The following is a 12,746-nucleotide window of genomic DNA, read 5'->3' on the forward strand; positions in this document are numbered from 1 at the left end:
TCCCTTCCCAGACGCCTTAATGCCCACTCACACCCTGGGCCTTTTGCCCTCAAGAAATCACATGATAAGGTGGGGCTAGGGTTCACCTGAAACCTTGGCTAATTGTGACCTACACCCATTTTAACACCTTGACTCGTGTGATTAGGTAGAGGATTAACAGGGGGTTCATGACCCCCTTTGGGGGACACTCCCCTAGGACTTAAAGCTGGGACTCTCCACCATTTGACCCTAGAACTGAAGAAGCTTCTCAGATGAGAGGTGAAACGTCTTCAAGCAACTTAAAGAAGTCCAGACGCTTTTCTTTCCAAGCTCTTTAGACTTTTACCTGGAAGGTTTAAAAAAACATAAGAAATCCAACAGAACAACAAACAAGTGGATATCACCATTATCCTACGATGGGATCAATGCTTTTGTTTCTCATTTTTTATGTTCAATATGCACACTTGGGTTATGCAGCAGGACAATGATTGGAAACACACAACCAACCACCTCTAAATGGTTTTTTTTTTTAAAGGAAAAAGGCTTTAGGGTCACCTGGTACTGGCCTAGTGGATTTAAATTGGGTTGAGATGCTTTGGCATGACATTAAACAAGTTGTTTATGCTCTAAAACTTTCCATCACAACTGAATTAAAACTATTCTTGATTTGACCTGAAACAAGTGTAACAAATATGCAAAAAATGAGAAATTATAAAAGAGCCAAATACTTTTTCATAACATTGTATATAGGTTACTGAAGATTCAGTGAACCTTAAGTGAAAGTTACAGGTATGGGAGTCTAAACAATTTAAAAGCTTGACCAAAAACAAGACAATAGCTTATCTAGCTCACAATATAGCTTTTTTTGTTGGACATTTAAGAGGTTTTTTTTAGAGAGAAAAGCTCCTTATTTGTGCACATGCATCCACATAACTGGCTAAATGTTTTTTAATAGGACCCTAAATTGGATAAATGCAAGAAAATGGTTGGATGAATGGATGAAAAAAGTCTCCTTGTTTAAAAACAATTATGTGTTATCTTTATTTTTAAGGATTCAAGCACTAGGCAATAAGCTACTTCTGCCATCTAGTGGTAAAATTATATATTTTTGTACAGCTCTTAAGTTGGTATTTGTTTGTTAAATTTTTTAAATTTTAAGTTGAAAAGTGACCTTTTAAAACAGTTTTTTAAAGGGTAAATGACAAGGTAAGACGATAAGCACTGTACACAAAAATTACCAAAAAAGTGGAGGTTTCATGACATTTTTGAAGTGCTTTTCCAAAACTAATGTCATCAATCTCAATGTGACCTGAAAGAAAGCTGTTTATTTATTAACAATTTCTTCTTGTCAAGTCATTCACTTCTTTTCAGTTCATAGTGGAATGAAATGCAGAGGTAAATGCCTTTTCATGAAAAGTCATATAAACTTAATTTATGATAAATGGCATTGATACTGTGAAGACTACTAAAAATAATTTTGACAAATTTGATATTGTCTGGTTGCCACATATTGTCTAAGTTTTTTAACTAGTTGGGCCACCACATCTGGATATGTCTTCACCTTTCTGCACGCCTTCCTGGATGAAGATATTATTACTTCTATAATTATCAAATTATTCACCATTGGCTGACAATTACAAGTGCCAAGAGATTTTTTTATAACCACTACTAGCAGACGTAGTCATACCACACATCCAAACACCTTTTTATGAGCCAAACTATTACAGCTGAACTGTTCTTAAGGTATCAAAAGAAAATGTGGTTATTCTGCAGAATTCAGTGGTTATATGGTTTAATAATACTGCTGCAGATGTCTAAGGCTGAGCTTGCTTCCAACAATAAATTATGCTAAGCTATGTAAGACATTCCTTGTAACAAAAGTATCTGTTATGATCCTGGGTCGGTGACCCAGTGAGGATCAGGACTGTCCGGCCTTCGGTTAGCCATTCTGAGTGTCTCTCGTCAACTAGCAGCTGGCTCATTTGTGCTGCCAGGCGCTCGTGGAGTGCAGTCAGCTTCTTCAGCCAGAAGGCGCGAACCATAACAGGACCTGGTGCTGTCCAACTCTTCATACTGGAGACCCTTTCTTGGATATCTGCCACTGTGATGGTTACTGGACCCTGTTCGGGGAGGTCGCTGTGGTCTGCCCTCAGATCCACTAGCCACTGAGCACTGCTGTTATGGGTTGCGTCCTTCTCCCATATGCTCTTCCAGTATTGTTCTGTCTCCAGCCTTGGTGGTGCTGTTCTCATATTGTTCCCCTGCCCCTGTACACCTTGGCTAGTTCCGTGGAGAACAGCTGGTTTATTCTCCTGCCTTCTATCTCTCTGGTGTACCTCTTCAAGCGGCTGGCCAAGGACGTGAGTCATTGCATGGCAGTTTCCAGGGCCTCAGATATGGACAGCTTCCTGTACTTCTTAGGCACCTTCTTCATTGTGCCTTTTTGCAACTCCGATAGTTGGTAATCGTGGCTGTAGGTATCGTTTGTAGTGCTGCATTAACATCATATATAACTTTCAAAGTAACTAGTTACTAGGGAAAGTAACTTTGGTTTTACTCAGAATTCTCTTGTTAATGTGTTGCTTCTGTAACTGGATAGCCAGCATGATTGCCAGTCCTCTAGCTTGCTTACTTGCCACAAGTGCACTGTGCCACCTACCAATAGAAAGATAATGTGCATATTTCCATGAGAGAAATCCCCACGCCTGGACCGTCGTTGACCACCGCCATGATTCTAGCCTGCTTTTTACATCCAACACAAAGTGCTAAACAAGAAGAGTTCCCAGATGGTACAGTGGACACATGTGTGACTCCTGTGATTAAAGCATCTTTCTTTCAGCTTAACGAGTGAACCGTCAGCTCGTTCAAACACACGTTAAAGTCCGTTTGGCTCGACACCACCGAACAGAGGCAGCAATATAACATAGCTAACATTAACAGTGCAGTGAATCCTGCTTGTGCCGTGATATTCAGGACTGCAAACCGAGCAGCATTCACTGACTTTCAGCTTGTTGTGTTTGTGGATATATGACTGACTTTAATTATCCATAAAATCATCACATTCTCTGTAAAATTAAGGTCAACTATATATATATTTTGAAGTAGAGGCTTTAAAACATCACTAATGTCACATAACTTTGCCAACATGTGGCCAACATTAATGTTTTAATGTTCTTCATTATTAAACATTCGCACATAAATAAGAGACATCATATTCAGTACTTACTTTTGACAGTTCAGTCTTCGGCCGCTCCTTTCTGCCTTCTGCCGTATTTTGCGGCAAAATTATCCACACCCACCGCTGCGCTATGAATTGTGGGATATATGGGACCACGAAGCGTGCACCGGACCACGCTTGATATTTGGGAAAATCGACGGCGCATTTGGAGTATGCATTTGAAGTACACTTCGAATTGGGACAGCCGTCGTCCCGTGGCGGTGACGTAATCGTACTCAAAATGTGTACTTCAAGCGTGCGGTCTCTTAATTGGGACACAGCCATAGTGTGTGTCCTCTCATGTTCGTTGCTTGTCCATCTGTGTTTCTTCCCTGCGTTTTCTACCACAGTTGTCTGTTTAGGTTAGTTTTGTTAGTCATTACCAAATTAGGTCACCTTTAGGTTTTGTTTTCCTCCCCATGTTTCTGTTTGTGCCACCAGTGTGTAAATAAAGCTCGCTCACGTCCAAGACAGTGCCAGCGTCTGGGTCCTCTCTCACAGTCACCACAAGTCTGCCACCGCAGCCGTGACGGTATCATTCTAAGATCTGAGTAAAAAAATCCTTCTCATTCTATATCTCTCTCTGGAAGAAATAAAAACCCCACATTTGCAAAAAAAAAAAAAAAAAAAAGAGAGATATGTTTATTTAAATAATTAAAACAACATTTTCTGATTTCATCTAAGCAGTGTCAAACATAAAGAAAACATTGGGAAATAACGGACAACACTGTTCAAATCCATAATGACTTTTACTTATTTGTGTCACTTTCCAGCTTTTGGATAGAGTGATGTAATCTTGGCTATAGAATACAAGTGTCAATAAATTATTTATCCATTCTTGTTTTTCTATAATAAAGTACATTCCACATTTTAAAACTTAACTAGTATGAATTCTCATGTGCCTTTTCAAGTGTATCAGCTGAACAAAACTTTTCCCGCAATTGCCACAGGAATGTGGCTTCTCAGGCATGTGAATTCTCATGTGAGTTTTCAAGGACGTCATATGACTGAAGCTTTTCCCACAGGTAATGCAAGAATGTGGCTTCTCACCTGTGTGAATTTTCATATGAATTTTCACTCCAGATTTCTGACTGAATCCTTTCCCACAAGTGTTACAACAATATGGCTTCTCACCTGTGTGAATTCTAATGTGAGCTTTCAAATTCGTCATGTCACTGAATCTCTTTCCACAGGTGTTACAAGGGTGGGGCTTCTCACCTGTATGAATCATTTTATGTTTTTTGAATCCTGATAAATCGCTAAATCTTTTCCCACAGGTGCTACAAGAATATGGCTTCTCACCTGTATGAATTCTCATGTGGGTTTTCAAGTTCATCATATGACTGAAACTTTTTCCACAGGTAATGCAAGAATGTGGCTTCTCACCTGTATGAATTCGCATGTGAGTTTTCAAGGACTTCATACGACTGAAGCTTTTCCCACAGGTAATGCAAGAATGTGGCTTCTCACCTGTGTGAATTTTCATATGATGTTCCAGTCCAGATTTCTGAGTGAATCGTTTCCCACAAGTCTTACAACAATATGGCTTCTCACCTGTGTGAATTCTAATGTGGGTTTTGAAGGCTGACAAGGCACTAAAGGTTTTTCCACATGTGCTACAACAATATGGCTTTTCACCTGTGTGGACTCTCATATGAGTTTTCAGGTTTATCATCTGACTGAATCCTTTTCCACAGATACTGCAAAAATGTGGCTTCTCACCTGTGTGAATTTTCATGTGAGTTTCCAGTCCTGATTTCTGACCAAAACATTTCCCACAGGTGCTACAAAAAAAAGGCTTCTCACCTGTGTGAATTCTTACATGTTTTGTCAAGTGACATTCGTACTGAAAAGTCTTTCCACAAGTGTCACAATTTAGAGACTTTTTACTTTTGCCAGTTTTACACTGATTCTCTGGCACTGGAGAGTTGTTTACACTGTTACTGTTCTTCAGCTCTGGTTTTCTAGTAGATTCTGATTCCACATGCTCATTTCCTCCTTGATGCTGGCTCTCTGGTGCAGGAGAGTTGTGAGAAAGGAGCTGGTCTCTGTTTGGTTCATGTTCACTTTCATCAAAAGTCACCATAAAGGTATCAGTCTCCTCCTTCAATAAAAGCTGTTCTCCTTCCTCACTGGTGCAAAGTTCCTCTGGTTCCTCTTTAATCCATGGGAGTTCTGGGTCCTCGTGGTTCAAACTGGAGTTCCTCTCCTGGTTACACACCTGCTGGTCATGCAGATCCTCTTGCTTAAAGACACACTGTTGCGCAAGATCTGAAGGGACAAGTGGACAAAAATATATTCTAATTTTAACGATTAGCAGTACTTTAATGGTTGTGAACTATGAACAGGTTGCTCACATGTACCACTGAAATTTAGAGTGTACAAATGTGACAAATTATTTGGACACTGAAGCAAATTGTTGAGTATTTGGATGTTTGTGATACTAAATATGTATGAATTTTAAAGATATTGGTTTTCTTCCAATTTAATTTAGTTTGGGAATGCTGGCTCTGACCTCTTATATCGTGGTAAACACTTTGACTGCACACGTCCAAACACCATGAAAAAAACTCTTCTTATATGATCAACTTCAACTTTAGAAATTCTGAATTGTATATTATGAAAACTGAATCTAAAAATTAATCCATTAATTAATCCTGGGAATTGATCAAATTAAATTTCACACATTTCCATTCTACAGAGAAAAAAACTTAATCTTTAACTTAAACTGATGACAAAAAAAAGAAACTTCTGCTGTTGGATTTGTGTCTCTGTAGGGGTGCAGACACTTCACTTCTTGCATTCTGGTGAATTTTTTTCACATGAATTAACATTTTTTTGCATCCTTAAAATGCAATGATGGGAATAATGGCGTTAAGTAACAATGTTACTAACGCTGTTACTTTTGTCAGTAACTAGTACTATAACTAATTACTATTTCTATGTTTACAACGCTGTTACAGTTACTAATAAGAAAATGTGGTGCGGACACGTTACTATTTTTCATTTAACCAGGAGCTGGGGGGGGGGGGGGACAATCACACGGGTGCTGCTGATTGGCTGAGGAAGAATAAAGTAGCCATGGTAAACCAATCACCTGACCAATTTAAGATGACACATAGCAACAAGATGCTATTTCAACCCAAAACAACCCTGAGTGTCCATTTTTGTGTTAAAAGTGGTAAATGTGATAAAAAAAAAATTTAAAAAGTGATAAATAAAAAATATACCCCATAATTTTTTCCGGAATACTATTGTCACATTTACTGTCTAAGGTCAGTGGTAGGAAGAGAGAGATTGAGTTTTGAGATGTGAGAGATTTGTGATGTGTAGCATGTTTGGAGTGTAGTTAGTGTGTTGATATGTAGTTTGTGTGGATAATTGTTTGTTTTGTGTAAAAGAACAGTGAAGCCACTGCTGCATGTCAAAGTTACTGTCAAAGAGCCACCAAGCCACCATTTACACTGCAGTCTGCAGAGGTGCATTAATTTTACTTATTGCAGATTCCTGCTATGCTAAGAAAAAGAAATGTTACTTCATTATTTTTAAGGGCAGTTTAGCATACCTTTACTGTATGTCGTTATTTCAGGTTTCCAGATGGTATCCAGCAGTCTGAGCCGCTCTTCTCCAGTCCAGATGATGATGCCCTCAGCCTCCTGCTTCACTACAAGCTGCTCTCCCTCTTTAATCTGTGGATGCTCTGGGTCCTGTGGGTCCAATGTGGAGTTACTCTCCTGGTTACAGACCTGCTGGACATCCAGACCCTTCCCCTCATTACAGTTCATGTTGCTGTTGGTTGTCTTAGATGAACACAAGAAAAAGATCTAATGTGATTATAGGAGAACACACATAAGCAAATATATCTCAGCAAGACTATGAATACGTTGCTCAAATAAAAACTACTTTCAGCAGCTTGCTTATTGATAAGCGATACCTGCTAAAGCAGGAAGCTCTAGGAATTCAGGTGTAGGTGTGTCACAGGTTAATATTGTTTAGGCAATGGCACTTCCCCACAGGTGCCACTAGTGGAGTGGACTCTGCTTTTGATGTAAACTGGACGCTTTGTCTGTCAGTTTGACAACCCTCAGGTCACATCAGAGTAATAACAATATGTGGGAAAATAATAATGAAGACTAGAACATTTTCTATACTGTTAATTAACTTTCGCCTGTTTTGAATAGGCACTGTTATTTGCTTATTGCTGTATTCGCGGTATGCTTACGCGTGGGAGTATCACCAGTTAAACTCTGAGGTTATTTTATGTTTCTTTTTCAAAACAATATGAATGACAGATTGTTGTGTTTAGCCAACCCCACAAAGTGCCATTTGTAGGCGACGTATTCACACTGATTACTTCCTGCTTTGTCGGTATCAAGTCCTGGAAAGCCGCTGTTCCAGATCTACTGGCGTTTAGATCAACTGGCGTTTAGATCAACTGCCGTTTAGATCAACTGGCGTTTAGATCAACTGGTGTTAGTCGAACAGATGTGTGGCAGTCTTGCGTTTCAGGAGCTGCTACCGACAAACCAGCAAAAAAAACGCCAAATGTGTCATCTGTGACACTTGTGAGGTTATCTCAAACACACTCCGTCAGTCTTGATGCTGTTGAACAACAAAATGTATAAAAATGTGGCGAGTTTACCTGGTGATATCCTTACGCGCGACACGATCGCGAAACAGCAAACAATTAACACCACGCCGATGTTGTTCACAGGACAGCAAGAGTAAACGATCGGGAGACTCTTGTCGTTCCCCTCGCACGTTTTATTTCTCCGGTTTCAGCGTTTTTGCTCCACAACTAAAGCGAGCAGTTTACTTTGTGCCCTAACATGGACTCGAGTCAACCAGCGCCACCTCTGGCCAAGTGCCACAGCCTACAGCCAGATCAACCTGTGACACACATCTGCACCACGTTTGAATTCGTTTCATGCACATTTGTACCTTTCAATTGTGTCTGTTTGTGCGTCTGCAAATAAACCTTTGAAATGAATGACATGACACTAATATTTCACTAGTGTTGTAACATCACATGTCGTTAGCGTAGTCTGTCTGTGTCTTTTCTCTGCGAACAAACATTTTAGAGTTGGTTGTTATATACAGTCTGTATAAGTGTGGTTAATCTAATAAACATGTGTAAGGAGATGGCAGTTACTGTGAATGTACAGCAGGTGATTAGTAATAAACAGTCAGACAATGACTCTGACAATCTCATTCAATCTTGCAGACTGAATGCACCTTCTGTGGAAAGTGGTACCACACAGTGTGTGTGGACGTCCCCTGTGCAGAAGGCGACTACAAATGTTGTGGGTGCTAAATAAACAGAAACAAATGATCCCTGTTGTCTTTGCTTACTGATGTTTTTAGTGTTGACAATCCACATTGCTGGAATTGCATCTGTCAACATGTTTGTGGGTAGATTTGGATGTACCAGGGGTAAGTGCAGCCACTCAGCCTCTACTCAATGTGATCATAGCAGCAGGTGCAGATGTGTCACAAGTTAATCTAGTAGTAGGCTGTGGTAGTAGTGGACTGACCTCCATTTGAAACTGCTCCAGCTGCTGTGTGATAGTGGATCTGCTACAAATTGAAGATCATAAGCAAGTTTTGAGAGTTGGAGGCAAATAGGGACCCCTCTTCTTGCCTCAGATGTCTCTCCTTTCTGAGGCTCTTCTCGGGTGGGGGCAGATGGAGCTCCTCCTCAAGGTTTCTGCTGGGCTTTGTCTGTTCTTGGAGTACTGTTTGTTCCTCTTTATGAGATAACTCCTCGTTTATCTCAGCCTTGGCACCAAGCACAGATGGATGACGTATGGAATAAAACAAGTTGGACGTGAACAGTTTAACCCCCGACTTGTTAAAATTAAATCCATTTGCTTTAAACAGATGCCTGCATTCCCAAAAAATATTAAAGTTGTTGATAAAATGCACTGAGTGGTCAGCACATGCTGATATAAGCCATTTATTCAGTGTAAACAACCTGCTGAATCTCTCGTCTCCTCCTCTGACCGGTGTTCCAGATCTACTGGCGTTTAGATCAACTGGCGTTGGTCGAACAGATGTGTGGCAGTCTTGCGTTTCAGGAGCTGCTACCGACAAACCAGCAAAAAAACGCCAAATGTGTCATCTGTGACACTTGTGAGGTTATCTCAAACACACTCCGTCAGTCTTGATGCTGTTGAACAGCAAAATGTTTAAAAATGTGGCGAGTTTACCTGGTGATATCCTCATGCGCGACGCGATTGTGAAAACAGCAAACAAGTAACACCACGCCGATGTTGCTCACAGGACAGCAAGAGTAAACGATCGGGAGACTCTTGTCGTCGTCATCGTTCCCCTCGCACGGTTTGTTTCTCCGAATTCAGCGTTTTTGCTTCACAACTAAAGCGAGCAGTTTACTTTGTGCACTAACATGGAGTCGAGTCAACCAGCGCCACCTCTGGCCAAGTGCCACAGCCTACAGCCAGATCAACTTGTGACACACATCTGCAGCACTTTTGAATTCGTTTCATGCACATTTGTACCTTTCAATTGTGTCTGTTTGTGCGTCTGCAAATAAACCTTTGAAAAGAATGAAATGATATCATATATTCCTTATTGGCCTACATTTGTACAAAATTCCAAATTATATACACAAATTCATAGAAATCACTACTCCAATTGGTGATCATGATTTTGATATTCTCTTTTTCCATAACAATGAAATACGCCTTGGACAAATATGACACATCAATATTTCATTAGTGTTGTTGTCACATCACATCCTGTAAGCATCGTTTGTCTGTGTCCTTTCTCTGGAAATGAATATTTCCAGCCAATATAGGCAATCCATCAACATGGCTGGAGTTATATACAGTCTGTATAAGTGTGGTTAATCCAATGAAGATTTGTAAGGAGACGGCAGTAACTTTGAATTCACAGCAGTTACACAGTGATTAGTAATAAACAGCCAGTGAGAGTGAGTGGATTTAAGAAAGTCAGTGACTCAGGTGTGTCGCTTGGTTTGTCATCTGTTTGTGAGACTGGAGGAGACGTAGAAATCTTTTGTTTTAAATCTTAGTTAGGAAGATTCCTGTTTGAAAACAAGCACTTTTTGTGAGAAATGCAAGAACCACATCTGCAGAAAGCATACCGTTACATTCTGTCCATCATGTGGACAAAATCGAAAATGTTGAGCATTGAAAAACTGAGAACGTCGGGCAAGTTCAACAGAAATGTGTTTGTAAGAACGAAAAACCAAATTGTTCCTAAAATAGTTATGGGCAGTCTAACTGTTGTATGTCTGTGTTCTACATGTTTATCTGATGGGAAATAAAGTTGCTATTGTTTTATTGCAGTTTCTTGACAATTCTGAGTGGATTTACACAGTACGGGTCAAAATTACCTGCAACAAAATCAATGTCACTTTTTTGTTTTTCAACATAATACAAGGGTTAATTTCCAAAACTTCCATATGATCTTCAATTTGTAGCAGATCCACTATCACACAGCAGCTGGAGCAGTTTCAAATGGAGGTCAGTCCACTACTACCACAGCCTACTACTAGATTAACTTGTGACACATCTGCACCTGCTGCTATGATCACATTGAGTAGAGGCTGAGTGGCTGCACTTACCCCTGGTACATCCAAATCTACCCACAAACATGTTGACAGATGCAATTCCAGCAATGTGGATTGTCAACACTAAAAACATCAGTAAGCAAAGACAACAGGGATCATTTGTTTCTGTTTATTTAGCACCCACAACATTTGTAGTCGCCTTCTGCACAGGGGACGTCCACACACACTGTGTGGTACCACTTTCCACAGAAGGTGCATTCAGTCTGCAAGATTGAATGAGATTGTCAGAGTCATTGTCTGACTGTTTATTACTAATCACCTGCTGTACATTCACAGTAACTGCCATCTCCTTACACATGTTTATTAGATTAACCACACTTATACAGACTGTATATAACAACCAACTCTAAAATGTTTGTTTGCAGAGAAAAGACACAGACAGACTACGCTAACGACATGTGATGTTACAACACTAGTGAAATATTAGTGTCATTTCATTCTTTTCAAAGGTTTATTTGCATGACGCACAAACAGACACAATTGAAAGGTACAAATGTGCATGAAACGAATTCAAACGTGGTGCAGATGTGTGTCACAGGTTGATCTGGCTGTAGGCTGTGGCACTTGGCCAGAGGTGGCGCTGGTTGACTCGAGTCCATGTTAGTGCACAAAGTAAACTGCACGCTGTAGTTGTGGAGCAAAAACGCTGAAACCGGAGAAATAAACCGTGCAAGGGAACGATAACGACGACAAGAGTCTCCCGATCGTTTACTCTTGCTGTCCTGTGAACAACATCGGCGTGGTATTACTTGTTTGCCGTTTTCGCGATCGCGTCGCGCGTGAGGATATCACCAGGTAAACTCGCCACATTTTTATACATTTTGTTGTTCAACAGCATCAAGACTGACGGAGTGTGTTTGAGATAACCTCACAAGTGTCACAGGTGACACATTTGGCGTTTTTTTTGCTGGTTTGTCGGTAGCAGCTCCTGAAACGCAAGACTGCCACACATCTGTTCGACCAACGCCAGTTGATCTAAACGCCAGTTGATCTGGAACACCGGCGGTACAGGTCCACTGATGAATACAGCTGCCTTCAGAGAGTTTGCAGTATTTAATAATCCAGTAAAGTCCCGTTTCTGCACGGAGTGGACCGTTTTTTCTCATTATGTGAGTTTAAAGTGTGATTTCATCTCCTGCTAACGTCACTTGTGTGTGTTTCACTGGATGTTTAAAACTCAAAGTTTACAGTTTAAAGAAATGGAGCGTTTCTACGCCAGGTTTTAGTCTGTTAGCCTACAAACTGAGCTCCGATCAGGGTCCTACACGAGTCCTACACCTGTGTTAGTTCAGTGACCCCCAGGGTCCGTTGATCGGCGGACAGAGGCGGTTTCTCGCAGCTTAAGTACACTTTTTTGTTTTACGGCGGTACTTTTGCGACTTTTTCCCGAGGTCGCAAAAGTATGACGTCACAACATTCTGATTGGTCACTTGCAATGTTGATCCTGGAACAACATTTACTATGTTGATCTGGGAACAACACCAACACGACGATATCAGATCGCGCCCCGGGCAGAGGTTTTTTTTTCCATACCTGTAATTCTTCAGCATCAGTCAGCCTTTCTTTTATAAACTCGCACTGTTGCTTCAACAGCTAAAGAATTTCGCTGTTAAGCGAGCTAACGGTACATGAACACGTCGAGCAAGTAAGGGTTGTGGCATCTTCCGCTGTTCTTCTGAATTTCCGGGAAACTGGTCATATCAGTGGCGTATTGCTGCCCTCCTCAGGCCATTAGTAGAAACTGGATGTGATCCTCTGTGTGTGAGAGCTGCTTCAGCTCAGCATCTTTCCTCTTCAGCTCAGTGATCTCCTGCTCCAGCTTCTCCTGAAGCTCTTTGACTCGACTCACTTCAGTTTCCTGCTGGGATCTGATCTGCTGCTTCACATCAGAGCTTCTTTTCTGGATGAGATGGATCAGCTCAGTGAAGATCTTCT

At 40.8% G+C, this 12,746-nt stretch overlaps 1 protein-coding gene across 3 annotated transcripts; it reads right to left on the reverse strand.

The window, feature by feature from the left end:
• Positions 1-3,849: 3,849 nt before the first annotated feature.
• Positions 3,850-12,479, reverse strand: LOC146647484 (uncharacterized). 3 transcript variants are annotated; one of them, XM_085389577.1, is made up of 3 exons: positions 12,345-12,479; positions 6,762-6,996; positions 3,850-5,467 (listed from the first exon to the last, which is right to left on the reverse strand). In XM_085389577.1, the coding sequence occupies exons 2-3, from the start codon at positions 6,979-6,981 to the stop codon at positions 4,074-4,076; spliced, it is 1,614 nt and encodes a 537-aa protein (XP_085245703.1). In that variant the 5' UTR covers positions 6,982-6,996; positions 12,345-12,479; the 3' UTR covers positions 3,850-4,073. The 3 variants fall into 3 exon arrangements, with proteins under 3 accessions (XP_085245703.1, XP_085245702.1, XP_085245701.1); XM_085389576.1 differs by lacking the exon at positions 12,345-12,479 and adding an exon at positions 8,838-8,970; XM_085389575.1 differs by lacking the exon at positions 12,345-12,479 and adding an exon at positions 8,731-8,871 and having other exon boundaries at positions 3,851-5,467.
• Positions 12,480-12,746: the final 267 nt, after the last annotated feature.

The sequence above is a fragment of the Rhamphochromis longiceps genome, linkage group LG18 (assembly GCF_057381845.1).
Source record: "Rhamphochromis longiceps isolate RC_006_pf linkage group LG18, R_longiceps_female_GT1.1, whole genome shotgun sequence".
NCBI classification, from domain to species: Eukaryota; Metazoa; Chordata; class Actinopteri; order Cichliformes; family Cichlidae; genus Rhamphochromis; species Rhamphochromis longiceps.

Excerpts from the sequence above, each read along its gene's own strand:
- LOC146647484 (XM_085389575.1), bottom strand. Across the intron at positions 5,468-6,761 it reads AATAACGACATACAGTAAAG|ATCTTGCGCAACAGTGTGTC; the intron begins GTATGCTAAACT and ends TTGTCCCTTCAG.